The 14,824-nt window shown below is 45.9% G+C and overlaps 1 protein-coding gene across 1 annotated transcript; it reads right to left on the bottom strand.

Moving 5' to 3' along the window:
* Positions 1-1,418: 1,418 nt before the first annotated feature.
* LOC311106425 (phospholipase DDHD1-like) lies at positions 1,419-14,767 on the bottom strand. Its single transcript, XM_084148758.1, has 13 exons — positions 13,718-14,767; positions 13,294-13,497; positions 12,498-12,626; positions 11,633-11,780; positions 11,235-11,344; positions 10,739-10,845; positions 10,018-10,277; positions 9,777-9,855; positions 9,513-9,662; positions 9,173-9,237; positions 8,791-8,972; positions 5,692-5,940; positions 1,419-4,140 (listed from the first exon to the last, which is right to left on the bottom strand). Exons 1-13 carry the CDS (start codon positions 14,508-14,510, stop codon positions 3,956-3,958), a joined length of 2,661 nt encoding a protein of 886 aa, XP_084004884.1. The 5' UTR covers positions 14,511-14,767; the 3' UTR covers positions 1,419-3,955.
* Between the last annotated feature and the right edge of the window lie 57 nt (positions 14,768-14,824).

Genomic DNA, 14,824 nt, shown 5'->3' with positions numbered 1-14,824 from the left:
TAGGTGAAAGATTGGTTAAATCACATTATCTGGTGTAACAAATATTTTTGGTATTCCATTACTGGTTGTTACAGGATAGGTAATGTTTAGTGTAGCGCAGATACTTTTCTAGACAGGTGGGTGTCCACCCCAAAGTGCCGCAAGTCATGATGATAGCCACCTGTCTCGATCAATGAGAGATGACTTGAAATAGACAAGCTGGCGGCGTACACATTGTTGGATTTCTTCATGGAGCAAATTCAAACGGACCCACTGCAACTGGACACTTTATGAGACCCCAGTTTCTACAAATCAAGGACGAAGACAGTATCGCCAAGGTTGGTCGAAAATTCTCAGTGTTACACCAAACAGTACCTATCCTGTAACTCCCAGTAATGGATACCAAATCTCTTTGGTTAAATCACATTATCTGGTGTAACAATCTGTATTGTAGTTAGTGAAAGGGAAACTTCACACCTGTAAGAGTGGGGGATAAATTCATTTGAATCAGCTTAATGCGTCATGGGTACTCTTTATTCGATTACATTTGATTAAATTAATCATAAAAATCCCCAAATGCTTTATCGATTATTCTTTAGCATCCCTCGACAGACAACTAAGAGAGAAGAAAGTAAGTATCGTTTACAATACCTGTTTTGTTGTTTTACTCCACCAAGACGCAGAACTAGCTAGTCTGATTACCGAACGACTCCACTGCCTTTTATAACTGTCAGGCTGCCCCCTCTAATCAACCGCGTCAAGGTTTAGAATCCGAGTTAAATTTCGGGTCTAGAGTCACACAACAACCGCGTGGCTTGCGGAGAAGGCGTATCTATCTGGAGACATCCCATTTCAACAAGTTAGAAGTCACGTGGGAGAATTGATTTATTGGGTTGAAACTCATACAATAAATAATTTTAATCTTGGTTTACCATAATTCTTTGTAGGCTTATTCTTTGCAGGTTGCTCTCTCAAAGTCATACTTTAAAGCGGCAATCAGCAGTAGAAACAATGACCATTGCACCCCACCCCTGGTTTGGTAAAAAGCTGAGGGATTGGACTGGGTAAATGTATTCACTCTCCAATGCATAGACAGAGCTATGGATGTAAGGATCCATGATATCAAAATTATAGTTTTAACCATGTTTTGAGGCTATATAGTGTTTGTTTTTACATTTTTTGTTTACAAACAATGAAGTAAAACAAGTTTATATTTGGGGTTCTGATAGGGTACGACAGCTGAATCAGTGGGTACATATCATTAATTTATAAGTCAAAATATGGATGTAGCAACAGCTGATTGCCCCTTTAAAAACTTGAATTTGCCATGACACTATATCCAAAGCTCACTTATATGGCTCGACTTTATTTTTTCAAAAGTAGGCCTAATGTTGAATGAACTGAGACCACAGACAGACAGCTGTAGAGATCTATTTTAATGTAAAACAAAAGGTTTACCAAGGTTAAGCACCACGTTATTAATTTGAAGAGGGAACGAAACACAGGTTAAAATTGGTTTCCACTAGTTACCACATCCACAAAGTCAATATTGGCTATCGTAAAGATTCATGAAAACAAACAAAAATGAGCTTTTTGGTCTTCATTTAAGGTTAGAGTTGGGCATAAGGTTAGCAGTGTGGTTAGGGTTAGGTTTTAAATCACATTTTAAGAAGATACATTTCAGAATTAGGCGGGGTTTATGACTTTGTGGCTGTGGTAACTAGTGACGACCGTTAAAAATAGTGAGTAATGAGTGGATTGGACAGTGAGTGGAGAGGAGACATGACATAAAAATAGTGTCCTCTGGTGGAAGGCAAAAGGGAATACAGCTGAAGGGTGGACGACCCACAACTGAAGGGTGGACGACCCACAACATAATCACAATTCAATTTCCTTAGCACAGGAGGTTGATGGCACCTTAATTGGGGAGGACGGGCTCGTGGTAATGGCTGGAGCGGAATTGATGGAATGGTATCAAATGGTTTCCATGTGTTTATGCCATTCTATTTGCTCTGTTCAAGCCATGATTATTACGTAATGAAATTACGTTGAACCAACGTGGAATAGACGTTGAATTGACGTCTGTGCCCAGTGGGATGACATGTAAACAAGGATATGCAGAACCAAGGAGAGAACCATGGGTAAGAGGCCTTTCACACTACTTAGCCAAACTAAGCTGAGTTGTACTGGCCTGGTCTGGTTAGGTATCCACCATAGTTGTTAGAACCATGCTAGAAAGGACAATGTGAAAATAAAATATCTGTGCCAGCACAGTTTAGTTTAGGTCGGCCCTATAGTGGGAATCAGGTGTTAGAGCCAAGGCATTGGGATGATAGAGTAGCATACCTAGGAATCTGACAGTCTGACCTAACAAGGGAGGCTTTCAAACACATCTGAGGAGAAATTAAATAGCTAACATTCACAAGGAAGTAAAAAGTCATCCTAACTCATACTGTGTAAAAACAACTCTGCTGTGTTTACACAGATCATATAAAAAAAATCCTGATGGCAAGCTTGATTTTGGCAGAGAGATCCGATGTAAGTGATGTCATTTGATGTTAGTGTAATTCATTTGCTAAAAGCCTTTAACAAATCATGAAGTAACCCCCCCAAATGAGCCTGCATGCTACGATCCCTCACTAACAGCAAGACAATCCTAAGCAAAGCATATTCCTCCCTATTTAGGTACATACTGCATGCTTCATTTTCATTTTAACCAGTGTCGTTATTGAGTCTAATAATGTATTAGAAATAGAAGTATAGTGTATTATCCAGTCCTCTCCACTGCAACTCTCTTTAGTTACTTGGATGTAAATGAAACATTTTGCATGGGTCCTTCATGCCTTGTTTTACTGATATGTTGTCTCTCTTGTTTGTTGCCTGACCTAGAAAGCAGAAAGTTACTGCATTATGTGCAACATGTCAGTGTTAGTAGTACAAACACATATAGTAGTGCTCTGCTCTATCAAGCTATCAATTCACAGTAGAACAAAACAATTATGTGGTCTTCCAATGGGTGGATCAGCCAAGAGACCGAACCTGCCATTAAGTTATGAAATATAAACAAAAACGGTATTTGGCAACTTTGTTAAAGTTGTGTACTCAACATTAGCATCTGTCCACCATCCCTTATAGGAACCTTCAGTTAGTCAGTTAGTGTAAACATGGTACCACCACATATTCTAATCTGGTGCCTCCAGACATCAGCATAGCAGTACTGTTAGTCTATAGGGCTGCATTCTATTTAGTCTACCATATGCTCCAGTCCAATGTCGTCATCAATAAAGGGGCTTTAAGCCTAGCCTGGTCAAACTATCCTGAACGGACAATCAACCCTTCCGTAACAATCCACTTTGATCGACCTGACGGGTTGAAATCAAATGATGAAATCAAATGGGTTTCAATGTTCTAAGGGATGCATTTGGATGTAACTCTCTCAACAGGCTAAACATCTGAATGAGTGTTGATGCTGGGAGTTGTGAGAGGAGGTTAGGCTTGAGGCATGGCTACAGTTTCATGAGTCATACAGACCCAGTCAAAGCTGTGTCCGACACCAACACAGTCGCTGCTGAGTCCAAGATAATGAACATTGACAGATGCTTGGTCCTAGAGTCATCATTTAGTCGCAGGAAAGAGGAACAGTCTTCGTGTGTGCCTGGGCGGTAGTCTTCAATAAACCCACAGGGTGGGTATATGAGGAACAGTCACTATTAGGACCATAGGGTAAAGGGAACAGTCTCTGAGGAGATGAACACAGGCTTACCACAGGTTGACCGCAGGCTGTGAAGTGGTCTCTGATACACAGTTATGTCTCATCGGTCTGGTCGCAAGATCTGTGTGTACACTGGGAGACTATTATATGTGTTGAGGGAGAGGGGAAAAGAGTGTGTGTGTCTCTCTGTGTGTGTGTGTGTGTGTGTGTGTCTCTCTCTCTCTGTGTCTGTGTGTGTGTGTGTGTGTGTGTGTTGGCTGTGGGTTAGGATAACTCTGGGTTATCCTCAGAGAGCTGAGTGGGATACTCCTGTCTATACATGAAGGTGAGAAGAAACAGTGCCACGTCGTGTGAACACCAATAGGCTGTGTGCGAGGTCACCGCCGACCAATAGCGGCTCTCCACCATGCCTTCTCGCAGCTCAAAGTCAATGCGCCTCTCCAACTCCACTGTAACACAAAGAAAGACAGAGTTAAAACAAACACACCCACAAACCCTTTTAATACTAGCCATAGACACCATAACAAAACACAACTAGAACAGGCAATAGGGAAACCTCTGTCAAAAGGGCATAGTGCATAGTAAAGTTCACTGCTGCTTTCCGATAACAATATGAGGGAGCAGACCTGGGTTTTTCAAATACTTTATATACTAACGCTTTATTTAGCTGGCCTAGCATGAGTTTGCACTTATGATACATGTTTGGTTATACTACAGGGCACAGTTTCTAGATTTCTTCATTTCAAGGAGGTTTTCCTGGCTACTGTCCTCTGACTTCTGCCTTTGCTTGGTTCTAGGGCCGGGTTACTGTAAAAGCACTTTGTGACAACTGCAGTAATAAGGGTTTTACACATACATTTGATTGGTTAATTGGTTGAATGATTGGTTGATTGATTACGCCTGACAAACTAAATCAAGCACACCTCAAGTATTTAGTATTTGCAATACATATTTGATCCAGGTCTGTGGGGGAAGCACTAGGGTAAGTGCTTCAGTTAAATAGATCCGTCATGCACTGCATCGCAGTGCTTGAGGAGTCACTACAGACCCGGGTTCGATCCCGGGCTGTGTCGCAGCCGGCCGCGACCGGGAGACCCATGAGGCGGTGCACAATTGGCCCAGCATCGTCCGGGTTAGGGGAGGGTTTGGCCGGCCGGGATGTCCTTGTCCCATCGCGCTCTAGCGACTCCTTGTGGCGGGCTGGGGCATTCACGCTCACTTCGGTCACCGTGTTTCCTCCGACACATTGGTGCGGCTGGCTTCCGGGGTAAGCGAGCAGTGTGTCAAAGAAGCGGTGCGGCTTGGCAGGGTCGTGTTTCGGAGGACGCATGGCTCTCGACCTTCGACACTCCCAAGTCGGTACAGCGATGGGACAAGACTGTAACTACCAATTGGATATCACGAAATTGGGGAGAAAAAGGGGTAAAAAGTTAAAGAATATATATTTAAAAAATATATTTGATCCGTCATCGACAGGGATGGAATTTACTGAAAGAGATTCTCTGGTACTTTTATATACTTTTTAGCCAGTAGTTCTGAAAGTAGGACTTACGAGCCAAAAATGGTCCACGTAAATTGTGTATTACATCACATACAGTATGTGCAAATATGTGTACCACGTCATTGCTCTCTCTTGCTCTGTTGTGTGGTCATCTTGCTAGTTGTCACTCAAATGGCGAGTACCAGAAGCTCATTGGCTAAAACTCGAATTGCTAGGGGGCTGGCCCACGTCTGAACTAAACATTGACACATCCAGCCCAAAGCAGGATGTTTAAAAAATACTTAGTAGTCGCCAAAGTTCTGGAGTATGTCTTCAAGGACTTTGGGCACTGGCCAGCTGGGCTAGACTGACATTTTTACCCGGGTCCAAAATCTATGCCCTGCGATAATTGAAAATAAAAAATGTCACTAACCGGTGGGCTAGTTGGACACATTTTCTACTAGCCCGGTCTGAAAAGTACTAGCCATGGGCTAGCTTCATTTCCATCCCTGATACGTACATGTGGTGTTTTCCAGGATAGCCGAGGTGGACCGAGACATGGAGGGCTCTATTTCCCTTGTCTCCTCTACTACAGGTAACTTCTCTAACTCCATAGCCACGCCCTCCTCTCCTGATACGGCATTATCCATCTCCAAGACCCCACTCTCCGAATCAGAAGGCTCCTCCTCCACGCTGCCCACCTGACCACTTGAGCGTGAGAAGCGGGAGAAGAAGATCCCACCAATGCCTTTCCCGAGACTGGCCGCACCTGCCGAGATGGAGAACACAGTGAAACTCAAAGATGGACAGACACAGACACACACACATACAAACACACATGGCACATCACAGCACAGCACAGCACAGGACATATCAATCAAGTAACGTCTCCTCACAGATATAGGCAGGAAAACACAATAACATTCATACTGTACATAGCACACCCATGAATTTACAAATCATTGCCTTAGACTTGGTCCTATACTGAAAAGTGTTCTTTAAAAAAAAACATCTAATCATGAATAAAGGAAATATATAAATCAGAAGTCCTATAGTGTCAATCCCTGTGACGAGACTTAATTGCTCTCCATTGATTTGTTGAGGCTGTGTTTTCTGGGCATTGATTTTGTGCTTGGCTTGCTGTTACATCAGCTATGCAAGCTACTTCTGTTTCAGCGAGATCAAATGAGATCTTTCCACAAAATTAAATATATACAAAAGTATGTGGACACCTGCTCGTCCAATATCTCATTCCCAAATCATGGGCATTAATATGGAGTTGGTTCCCCCCTTTGCTGCTATAACAGCCTCCACTCTTCTAGGAAGGATTTCCACTAGATGTTGGAAAATTGCTGTGGGGACTTGCTTCCATTCAGCCACAAGAGCATTAGTGAGGTCGGGCACTGATGTTGGGCGATTAGGCCTGGCTCGCAGTCGGCGTTCCAATTCATCCCAAAGGTGTTCGATGGGGTTGAGGTCAGAGCTCTGTGCAGGCCAGTCAAGTTCTTCCACACCGATCTCCACAAACCATTTCTGTATGGACCTCGCTTTGTGCACGGGGGCATTGTCATGCTGAAACAGGAAAGGGCCTTTCCTAAAACTGTTGCCACATAGTTGGACGCACAGAAATGGTCTGGCATCTGCCAAACCCAGATTTGTCCGTCGGACTGCCAGATGGTGAAGCGTGATTCATCACTCCAGAGAATGCGTTTCCACTGCTCCAGAGTCCAATGGCGGCAAACTTTACACCACTCCAGCTGACGCTTGGCATTGCACATGGTGATCTTAGGCTTGTGTGCGGCTGCTCGGCCATGGAAACTCATTTCATGAAGCTCCAGACGAACAGTTATTGTGCTGACATTGCTTCCAGAGGCAGTTTGGAACTCGGTAGGACAGACGACTTTTACGCGCTTCAGCACTCGGTGGTCCTGTTCTGTGAGCTTGTGTGGTCTACCACTTCGCGGCTGAGCCTTTGTTGCTGCTAGACGTTTCCACTTCACAATGACAGCACTTACAGTTGACCGGGGCAGCTCTAGCAGGGCAGAAATGTGACAAACTGACTTGTTGGAAAGGTGGCATCCTATGACGGTGCCACGTTGAAAGTCACTGAGCTATTCAGTACGGGCCATTCTACTGCCAGTGTTTGTCCATGGAGATTGCATGACTGTGTGCTCGATTTTATACACCTGTCAGCAACGGGTGTGGCTGAAATAGACGAATCTACTCATTTGAAGGGGTGTCCACATACTCTTGGCCATGTAGTGTATGTGGGTGGGTCTGTTCTTGCCGAACAGCCCACTCTCTCCACTATGACCTAACGGCCCACTCTCTCCACTATGACCTAACGGCCCACTCTCTCCACTATGACCTAACGGCCCACTCTCTCCACTATGACCTAACGGCCCACTCTCTCCACTATGACCTAACGGCCCACTCTCTCCACTATGACCTAACGGGCCACTCTCTCCACTAGGACCTAACGGCCCACTCTCTCCACTAGGACCTAACGGCCCACTCTCTCCACTAGGACCTAACGGCCCACTCTCTCCACTATGACCTAACGGCCCACTCTCTCCACTATGACCTAACGGCCCACTCTCTCCACTAGGACCTAACGGCCCACTCTCTCCACTAGGACCTAACGGCCCACTCTCTCCACTAGGACCTAACGGCCCACTCTCTCCACTAGGACCTAACGGCCCACTCTCTCCACTAGGACCTAACGGCCCACTCTCTCCACTAGGACCTAACGGCCCACTCTCTCCACTAGGACCTAACGGCCCACTCTCTCCACTAGGACCTAACGGCCCACTCTCTCCACTATGACCTAACGGCCCACTCTCTCCACTATGACCTAACGGCCCACTCTCTCCACTAGGACCTAACGGCCCACTCTCTCCACTAGGACCTAACGGCCCACTCTCTCCACTAGGACCTAACGGCCCACTCTCTCCACTATGACCTAACGGCCCACTCTCTCCACTATGACCTAACGGCCCACTCTCTCCACTATGACCTAACGGCCCACTCTCTCCACTATGACCTAACGGCCCACTCTCTCCACTATGACCTAACGGCCCACTCTCTCCACTATGACCTAACGGCCCACTCTCTCCACTAGGACCTAACGGCCCACTCTCTCCACTAGGACCTAACGGCCCACTCTCTCCACTATGACCTAACGGCCCACTCTCTCCACTAGGACCTAACGGCCCACTCTCTCCACTAGGACCTAACGGCCCACTCTCTCCACTAGGACCTAACGGCCCACTCTCTCCACTAGGACCTAACGGCCCACTCTCTCCACTAGGACCTAACGGCCCACTCTCTCCACTAGGACCTAACGGCCCACTCTCTCCACTAGGACCTAACGGCCCACTCTCTCCACTATGACCTAACGGCCCACTCTCTCCACTAGGACCTAACGGCCCACTCTCTCCACTAGGACCTAACGGCCCACTCTCTCCACTAGGACCTAACGGCCCACTCTCTCCATTAGGACCACTAGGCGATTTCAGGAAAGTCCAAAATAAAAAAACATCTATAAGATAAAAAAGAAAGAATCCACCACAGAAAGTCCCTATGTCTCTCCCTTCCCCTCACTCCCTCCCTCTCTCACCCATAATGCTGGCTTTCCCCAGGTTTGTGATGGACTCTCCGTAGTGTCTTCGGGCCTGAGGGGGGGAGGTACAGGGGCTGGGGAGGCTCTCTGTGTCCGAGATGGATGCTCTCTCCTTCAGTGCAGGGTTGAGCAGCGTGGGACGGATCTGGTCGTACGGTGTCGGACTACATGTGTTATACCTGTACAACCCAGTCACAATATATACGTCATTCACAAACATGCAAATTCCTGATTCGTACAACACTGCTCCAGGGGCGCTGCTCTTCCGCGGAATCTTTGCTGTTCCCAATCTCTCTCTGTGTCTGTGTCTGTGTCTGTGTGTGTGTGTACTGACTGTGAAGTAATATATTCAAAATAACATACTCAATCCACTACTCACCAGTGTATTTGGACAGGTGAAATGTTACTGTAGTTCTTTAAGATCAGGGGCTCCAATCGGTAGGCCTGAAAATACAGCCATAGGCATCATTAAGCACATCCATCATGCCATCAGCAATCTCCATACTGGAACCCAGAACCAGATCTTGCCTGCACTAGCTAGCCGCTTGATGTGATTCTGGAGGCGGAAACGGCAGGTAAGTGTCAACCCCTCCCAAAGCCTCTACCAAAGCCCTTCCCCTTTCACCTTCCAATCTTTTATAGGTATACTACAGTATACCATCAGTGACTGACTGCATGACTGAATGACTCTACTGTCTGGATTTGGTTGGTTGGCTCACCACAGGGTCAGTAGGATGAAAGACATTGAAGAGACGTTGACAGATGGATTTGGGTAAGATGTGATCCTGGGTCACGTTGTTCCCCGGTCGGATCCCTCGCAACGCCAAGAACACGGCCAGGGGAGAACCCATGCAGAAAAAGTTCTCCACCTAGAAGCAAATAAACGGCACAGAGAACATCAGAGGAGAACAAAGGGTTAATTCCCAGCTCAATATGTCTGTCACAACAATCAGAAGGAATGGAATATTGAATGTCGACGTCACCTTAAATTTCAAGGCTGAAGAAGAGCCTTCAGATGATGGGGATTGCAACCCAGCAAACTGATTTTCCAAATCTCGTAACCTATAGACATGAATGTAACACAACATTATCACACAACTATAAATGAAACATAAACATTCAACACTGGGGACAAATTACAGTGGGCGACTGGGTGACCACTGGGTCGTGTTCATCCGTTTGGTGCTTAATGAATATGACGCTGGCTAGTGAGTGTCTACCTACCTGAGTCGTGTGAATCTCATCTCTTCTTGTAGTTGACGCTCCTGGTAGCTTGGCCAGCGCTCTTGCATCTCCTCTGGGTCGGCCCATAGTTCTTCATGACGGAAGCGTACCGGGTCCCAGCCTGTCATGATGTCGAAGGTGATGACACAACCCAGGGAGTGGGACACGATGGACACCTTGCCACTCTCCCCAAACTCAGGGTTCCGCATGCAGAAGAGACTGTAGAGACGATTCAGCTCCTGAGTTAGACCCTTAGTGATCTACAGAGACAAACAGTATGACAAATTAGATTGTACAATGCAACACATGATATGTTTGTGTGTGTGTTAAAATATGCATTGGACATATGCGCGCGCGTGTGAAAGTGGACACAGACATATGGAATGTGAAAGTGGACAGTATCATATGTTTACTGTACATGTCTATACTCACAGTGACCAGTGGGGCCCTATAGTTGTCTACAGCTGACAGACATTGCATACTATAGATTGGGGGGGTGGGGGGGAGGAGAGAGAGAGAGAGAGAGAGAGAGAGAGAGAGAGAGAGAGAGAGAGAGAGAGAGAGAGAGAGAGAGAGAGAGAGAGAGAGAGAGAGAGAGAGAGAGAGAGAGAGAGAGAGAGAGAGAGAGAGAGAGAGAGAGAGAGAGAGAGAGAGAGAGAGAGAGAGAGAGAGAGAGAGAGAGAGAGAGAGAGAGAGAGAGAGAGAGAGAGGGGGATCTCACCTCGTCTCTGTACAGAGGGCTGGTGTAGTACATGATGTCCATGGCACTGCTGTTGAGCATGTCCCTGAGTCCGCGAACCTTGTCTGGAGTGATGGAATCCACCGTGTCTACAAACATCACACACACACAGCCGAAGTCATCAACAAAAAACACATTTCAACCCGTCTGGTGAGAAACCTAGTCCTATACAGAATGTACAGTAACCAAATGTTGTATTGTTGTCATGCATTACGGCTAAAGCACAAACAGACCAGTGGGTTTACAGGTTAATTTGTTTGTCTTTATTACACAACAACAGCTGTTGTTACTGCATTTACCTCTTAGAACTAATTGAAAGTGAAGTACAAAGTAGATGTGGGAAAATATTACACAAATACATCCACTGTTACTCACATGATAAGAACAGACACCACACCCTGCAATCTATGCTACCACAGACAACGTTTCGACCACTTAGGTGTTCAATAGGTCACAAAGTGGGTGTGGCCACACATACCTCCATCCAGGCACAGTTTGGACCTCCACTCCACAGGAAGGAACTCCACGTGTTCTGTGGAACGATCAGAAAAATGCTTCTCCTCCATCTTCCTAGCAGCCTCCCTCATCCTATAGACGAGCAATGGCACCGACACAGATCCACATTAAGAAAAAATACATTAACAAGAATGTTTGGTAATACTTCCTATGAATACCCTCTTTGTGAAGCATTATAAGTGCATTATTAATGCCTTAGAATGCAAAACATAGGTGTTAATAACTGCTCATTAACCACTCTGCTCACTTTCCCCATAATAATACTATTTATAAACATATTAGATGGTATAAAACCCAATGACAGAGTCTGAGAGGATTTTATACAATTTCATCACAGACTTCCTTGTTCCTGTAACTCACATGCTCGTATTCCTGATGATACGGCCCTGATCCATCTTCTGGCCAATCCCGTGCACCACAAAGACGATGTGTGTTGTTTCGGGTGGGGTGTCCTCGGGCGCTGCCTCCTCCACATAGCCCCGATGGAGACGCGTCCCACTACTGCCGGCTGAGGAGGAAGTAAACCAGCTCTTATACGGTATACAAGTGCACAGGGAAACACAGTGAAGGGCAGGAACACCCGCTGGAGAAAACCAACTGACAACAGTATACCAAAGTTGAGAACTGAACGGTACAAAAGATCACCCATCCCATACTTCTGCTCATTAATGAGTCACTCTAAAATTGCTGGATTTTATCCTCCTATCCATTTCATATGTTGTACGCGCATGGATTACACTTTGTATTGAATGCCATATTAGTGTAAATAAAAACTTGAACTTGATTAGCCTACTGTAACTGTACAGTTATATACAGTTATATATATGTGGTCCTCTGTAGCTCAGCTGGTAGAGCACGGCGCTCGTAACGCCAAGGTAGTGGGTTCGATCCCCAGGACCACCCATACACAAAAATGTATGCACGCATGACTGTAAGTCGCTTTGGATAAAAGCGTCTGCTAAATGGCATATTATTATTATTATTATACAGTACCAAAACAAAGTATTTGAGCAAATCCCACAAAAGACTGCTAGTTCTTAGTCAGGATCATTATGAGATGATGAGACATTATAAGGGGTTCATACATGCTTATGACAATTCTTATAATGCATTATAACAATAATAGGTTGCATTGTACCTGCAGGTTTTAAGTAAGGTGTTACACAACATATTGTAGGCACTGAAACACAGAGGATTCCTATTTCATGTCAGTGGGAATAAAAACCTTTGGAGAAGCCCAGTCTCTGGGTGACAGTCCGTGCGATCTTGGAGGTGGTGGCGTCACTGTAGAGATACACCTCGTCCACACTGTGCCAGTCCACATGGCTTCGGCTTAGTTTCAAACTGTGGATTGCTGGAGGAATACGAGGAACAGTAATTAACATAGACCTAATAACTTCATTCCGTTAATGTGAATTAAGTCTCCAGTGACGTTTGGAGAAATCCCACTTGCACGCACTTAAACAGTGGTAATGTTCAGTAGTTACTAAATGGAAGAAAATGGTCCCAAACAGATATGAACTTATTCAATAAGAATCGCTTGTTTTTCTTTTATGCAAGCCGTCCATTTTAACTATGACACAGTTTGTATTCACTTTCAGGTGACCTTCTGAATGTCCCCCTGGTTTTGCTGAGCTCGGCTAAAAGGAGGTCAGCTGACCAGAGCTTTTTTGTGACGTTGGCCTAAATGCCTAAATGGTTTTGACACTAAAGAAAGACAGCCTGCACACAGTATAGTGATTCACTTCCTGTAGTGCTGCACAGTAGCCTGTGTTGTCTGTAGTACGGCACAGGTTCATTGAAAGCACTTGGAAGCAGTATATGCCATATGCTTTTGCGTAGCCATGTGCGATGTTCTAGCTAGGTTTTGTTCTCTCTTTATTCTAAATGTTTGTTTTTTGGGTGCAGAACCAGTGTGAAAGTGGTGTGTGTGTGTGTTCATTCATATCATTCACATGCACCCTTCATCGACACTGTCACACCCGACGCCCCACACGGCGGCACGCCCATGTCCCACTTGCCATTGAGTCCATCCACTTTACCGTCCTTGTTGCCCACTGTGGTGGTCACCACTTCAATGGCGTCCTCGTAGGTCTCCCTCATCTGGTGCCCCCGGAAATGGGCAAGGTGCTCCAGCTCGATGAGGTCACTCTCGTCCTCCTCCAGGGGAAGCCAAGTGCCGTCGACGAACCACTGACCCCTCATCACAGGAATACAGTCCTGCTCTGTGGACATACAGAGGGGTTACACTGTGGTTATGGTGATGTCGGTCCAACTCTATTGAATGGGCAGTATCAGATGCTCTATCTGTGCTCTGAAGGGTTTGGGACTGTTATGGCAGCCATATTGAATAGAACTGGGGATCAGTGTGATATAATCAGGATTAACAAGACAAACAGTGAGGGAGAGAAGAATCATCTATAGTGATAAGAATAGGCTACTCACGGTTCCAGTAGACGGGGTAACATTCCTTCTCTTTGACGTCCACTTCGTAGAGACCACCTCTGACGCAAACAGCCTCAACGTTGACACTTATGGAATCCAGGTCGAGTTCATCTTTCTCGCATTCTCTGTCCCCTCCACCCTCTGCGTCCCCTGTCGCCGGCTCCGCTTGGACAGCTCCCCCCTCCGCCACATCTTCCGGTTTGGGCTCGGAACCCGTGGACGACACACTGGCATCCTCTGGTTCGGTGGTGGGACTCCGACATTTGACCTTGCAGGGATTTAGTTCACATAATTTGCGGTAAATGACTTCAATTTTCAAAGAGTCGTGTCCAACAAATGGCTTCCAGGTTCTCTTGTCCTCTTTGTAGAACCATCGCACTTCCTCTGGTCCCAACTCGGTGACTACCTCCCCGCGGTGCCTGGAACTGGTGGAGCGGTTACGTTTCTTTATAGTCACATTCCCATCACTTTCGGTGTAGTTCAGGTCGTTTGTGATATCCAAGTATTCTGTCCCTGAGTCTGGGAGAGGGTGATAGCCCGAGTAAGCTTCCTCCACTAGGCCCAATATCATGCCGTCCTGAGATAAACGGTGATCGCCTAGCAGCAGCGGAGGCAGGTGTATTTCCAAGCCGGACTGGACCGAGTCCATCTCCCCGTGTATATTCTCTCCCATCGGGTCCTCGTAGCAGGTCACAAACACATCATTGGCCATATCCCAGTCATTGCTGCTCACGGAATTATTATCCGAGCTCAGTTGACGGGAGGTCGACTTAATGTCCTTAAAATTGCTCATGACTTGACAATAAAAAAGCAGCCTATTGCCTAAATAAACAATATAGCCTAGCCTACGTCCTCAACCTCATTTCTCTGTGCCTTTTGCTTACCTAATGGACTGTCATTGATAGGTCCGGGACTAACGGTTTCAAAACCTTCTCCTTGCCTACCGCAAATGCCACAATCTGTGCGCAGGTTCATCCACTCTCTCCCAGAAATAGGCTACCGAAATTGAGACTTCTTGAAATGATTGATAGATAGCACATTTTGTTCCTGACAGTAAATCTATCTGTTCACCTATTCCATTCGCATGGCTATCTGCGGTTTGCTTAT

Source organism: Coregonus lavaretus (genome assembly GCF_964263955.1).
Source record: "Coregonus lavaretus genome assembly, chromosome: 31".
Taxonomy (NCBI): domain Eukaryota; kingdom Metazoa; phylum Chordata; class Actinopteri; order Salmoniformes; family Salmonidae; genus Coregonus; species Coregonus lavaretus.
Note: the sequence above shows the minus strand (reverse complement) of the source record. Positions and strands in the feature narration are given on the sequence as shown.

What these genes read in the sequence shown, in the direction of transcription:
- LOC311106425 (XM_084148758.1), bottom strand. Translation starts at nt 14,510, where the DNA reads ATGAGCAATTTTAAGGACATTAAGTCGACCTCCCGTCAACTGAGCTCG. An exon ending in ATGAGATTCACACGACTCAG is followed by an intron (nt 9,856 to 10,017) that starts GTAGGTAGACAC and finishes TCATGTCTATAG; the next exon opens with GTTACGAGATTTGGAAAATC. An exon ending in TATCCTGGAAAACACCACAT is followed by an intron (nt 4,141 to 5,691) that starts GTACGTATCAGG and finishes TTTGTGTTACAG; the next exon opens with TGGAGTTGGAGAGGCGCATT.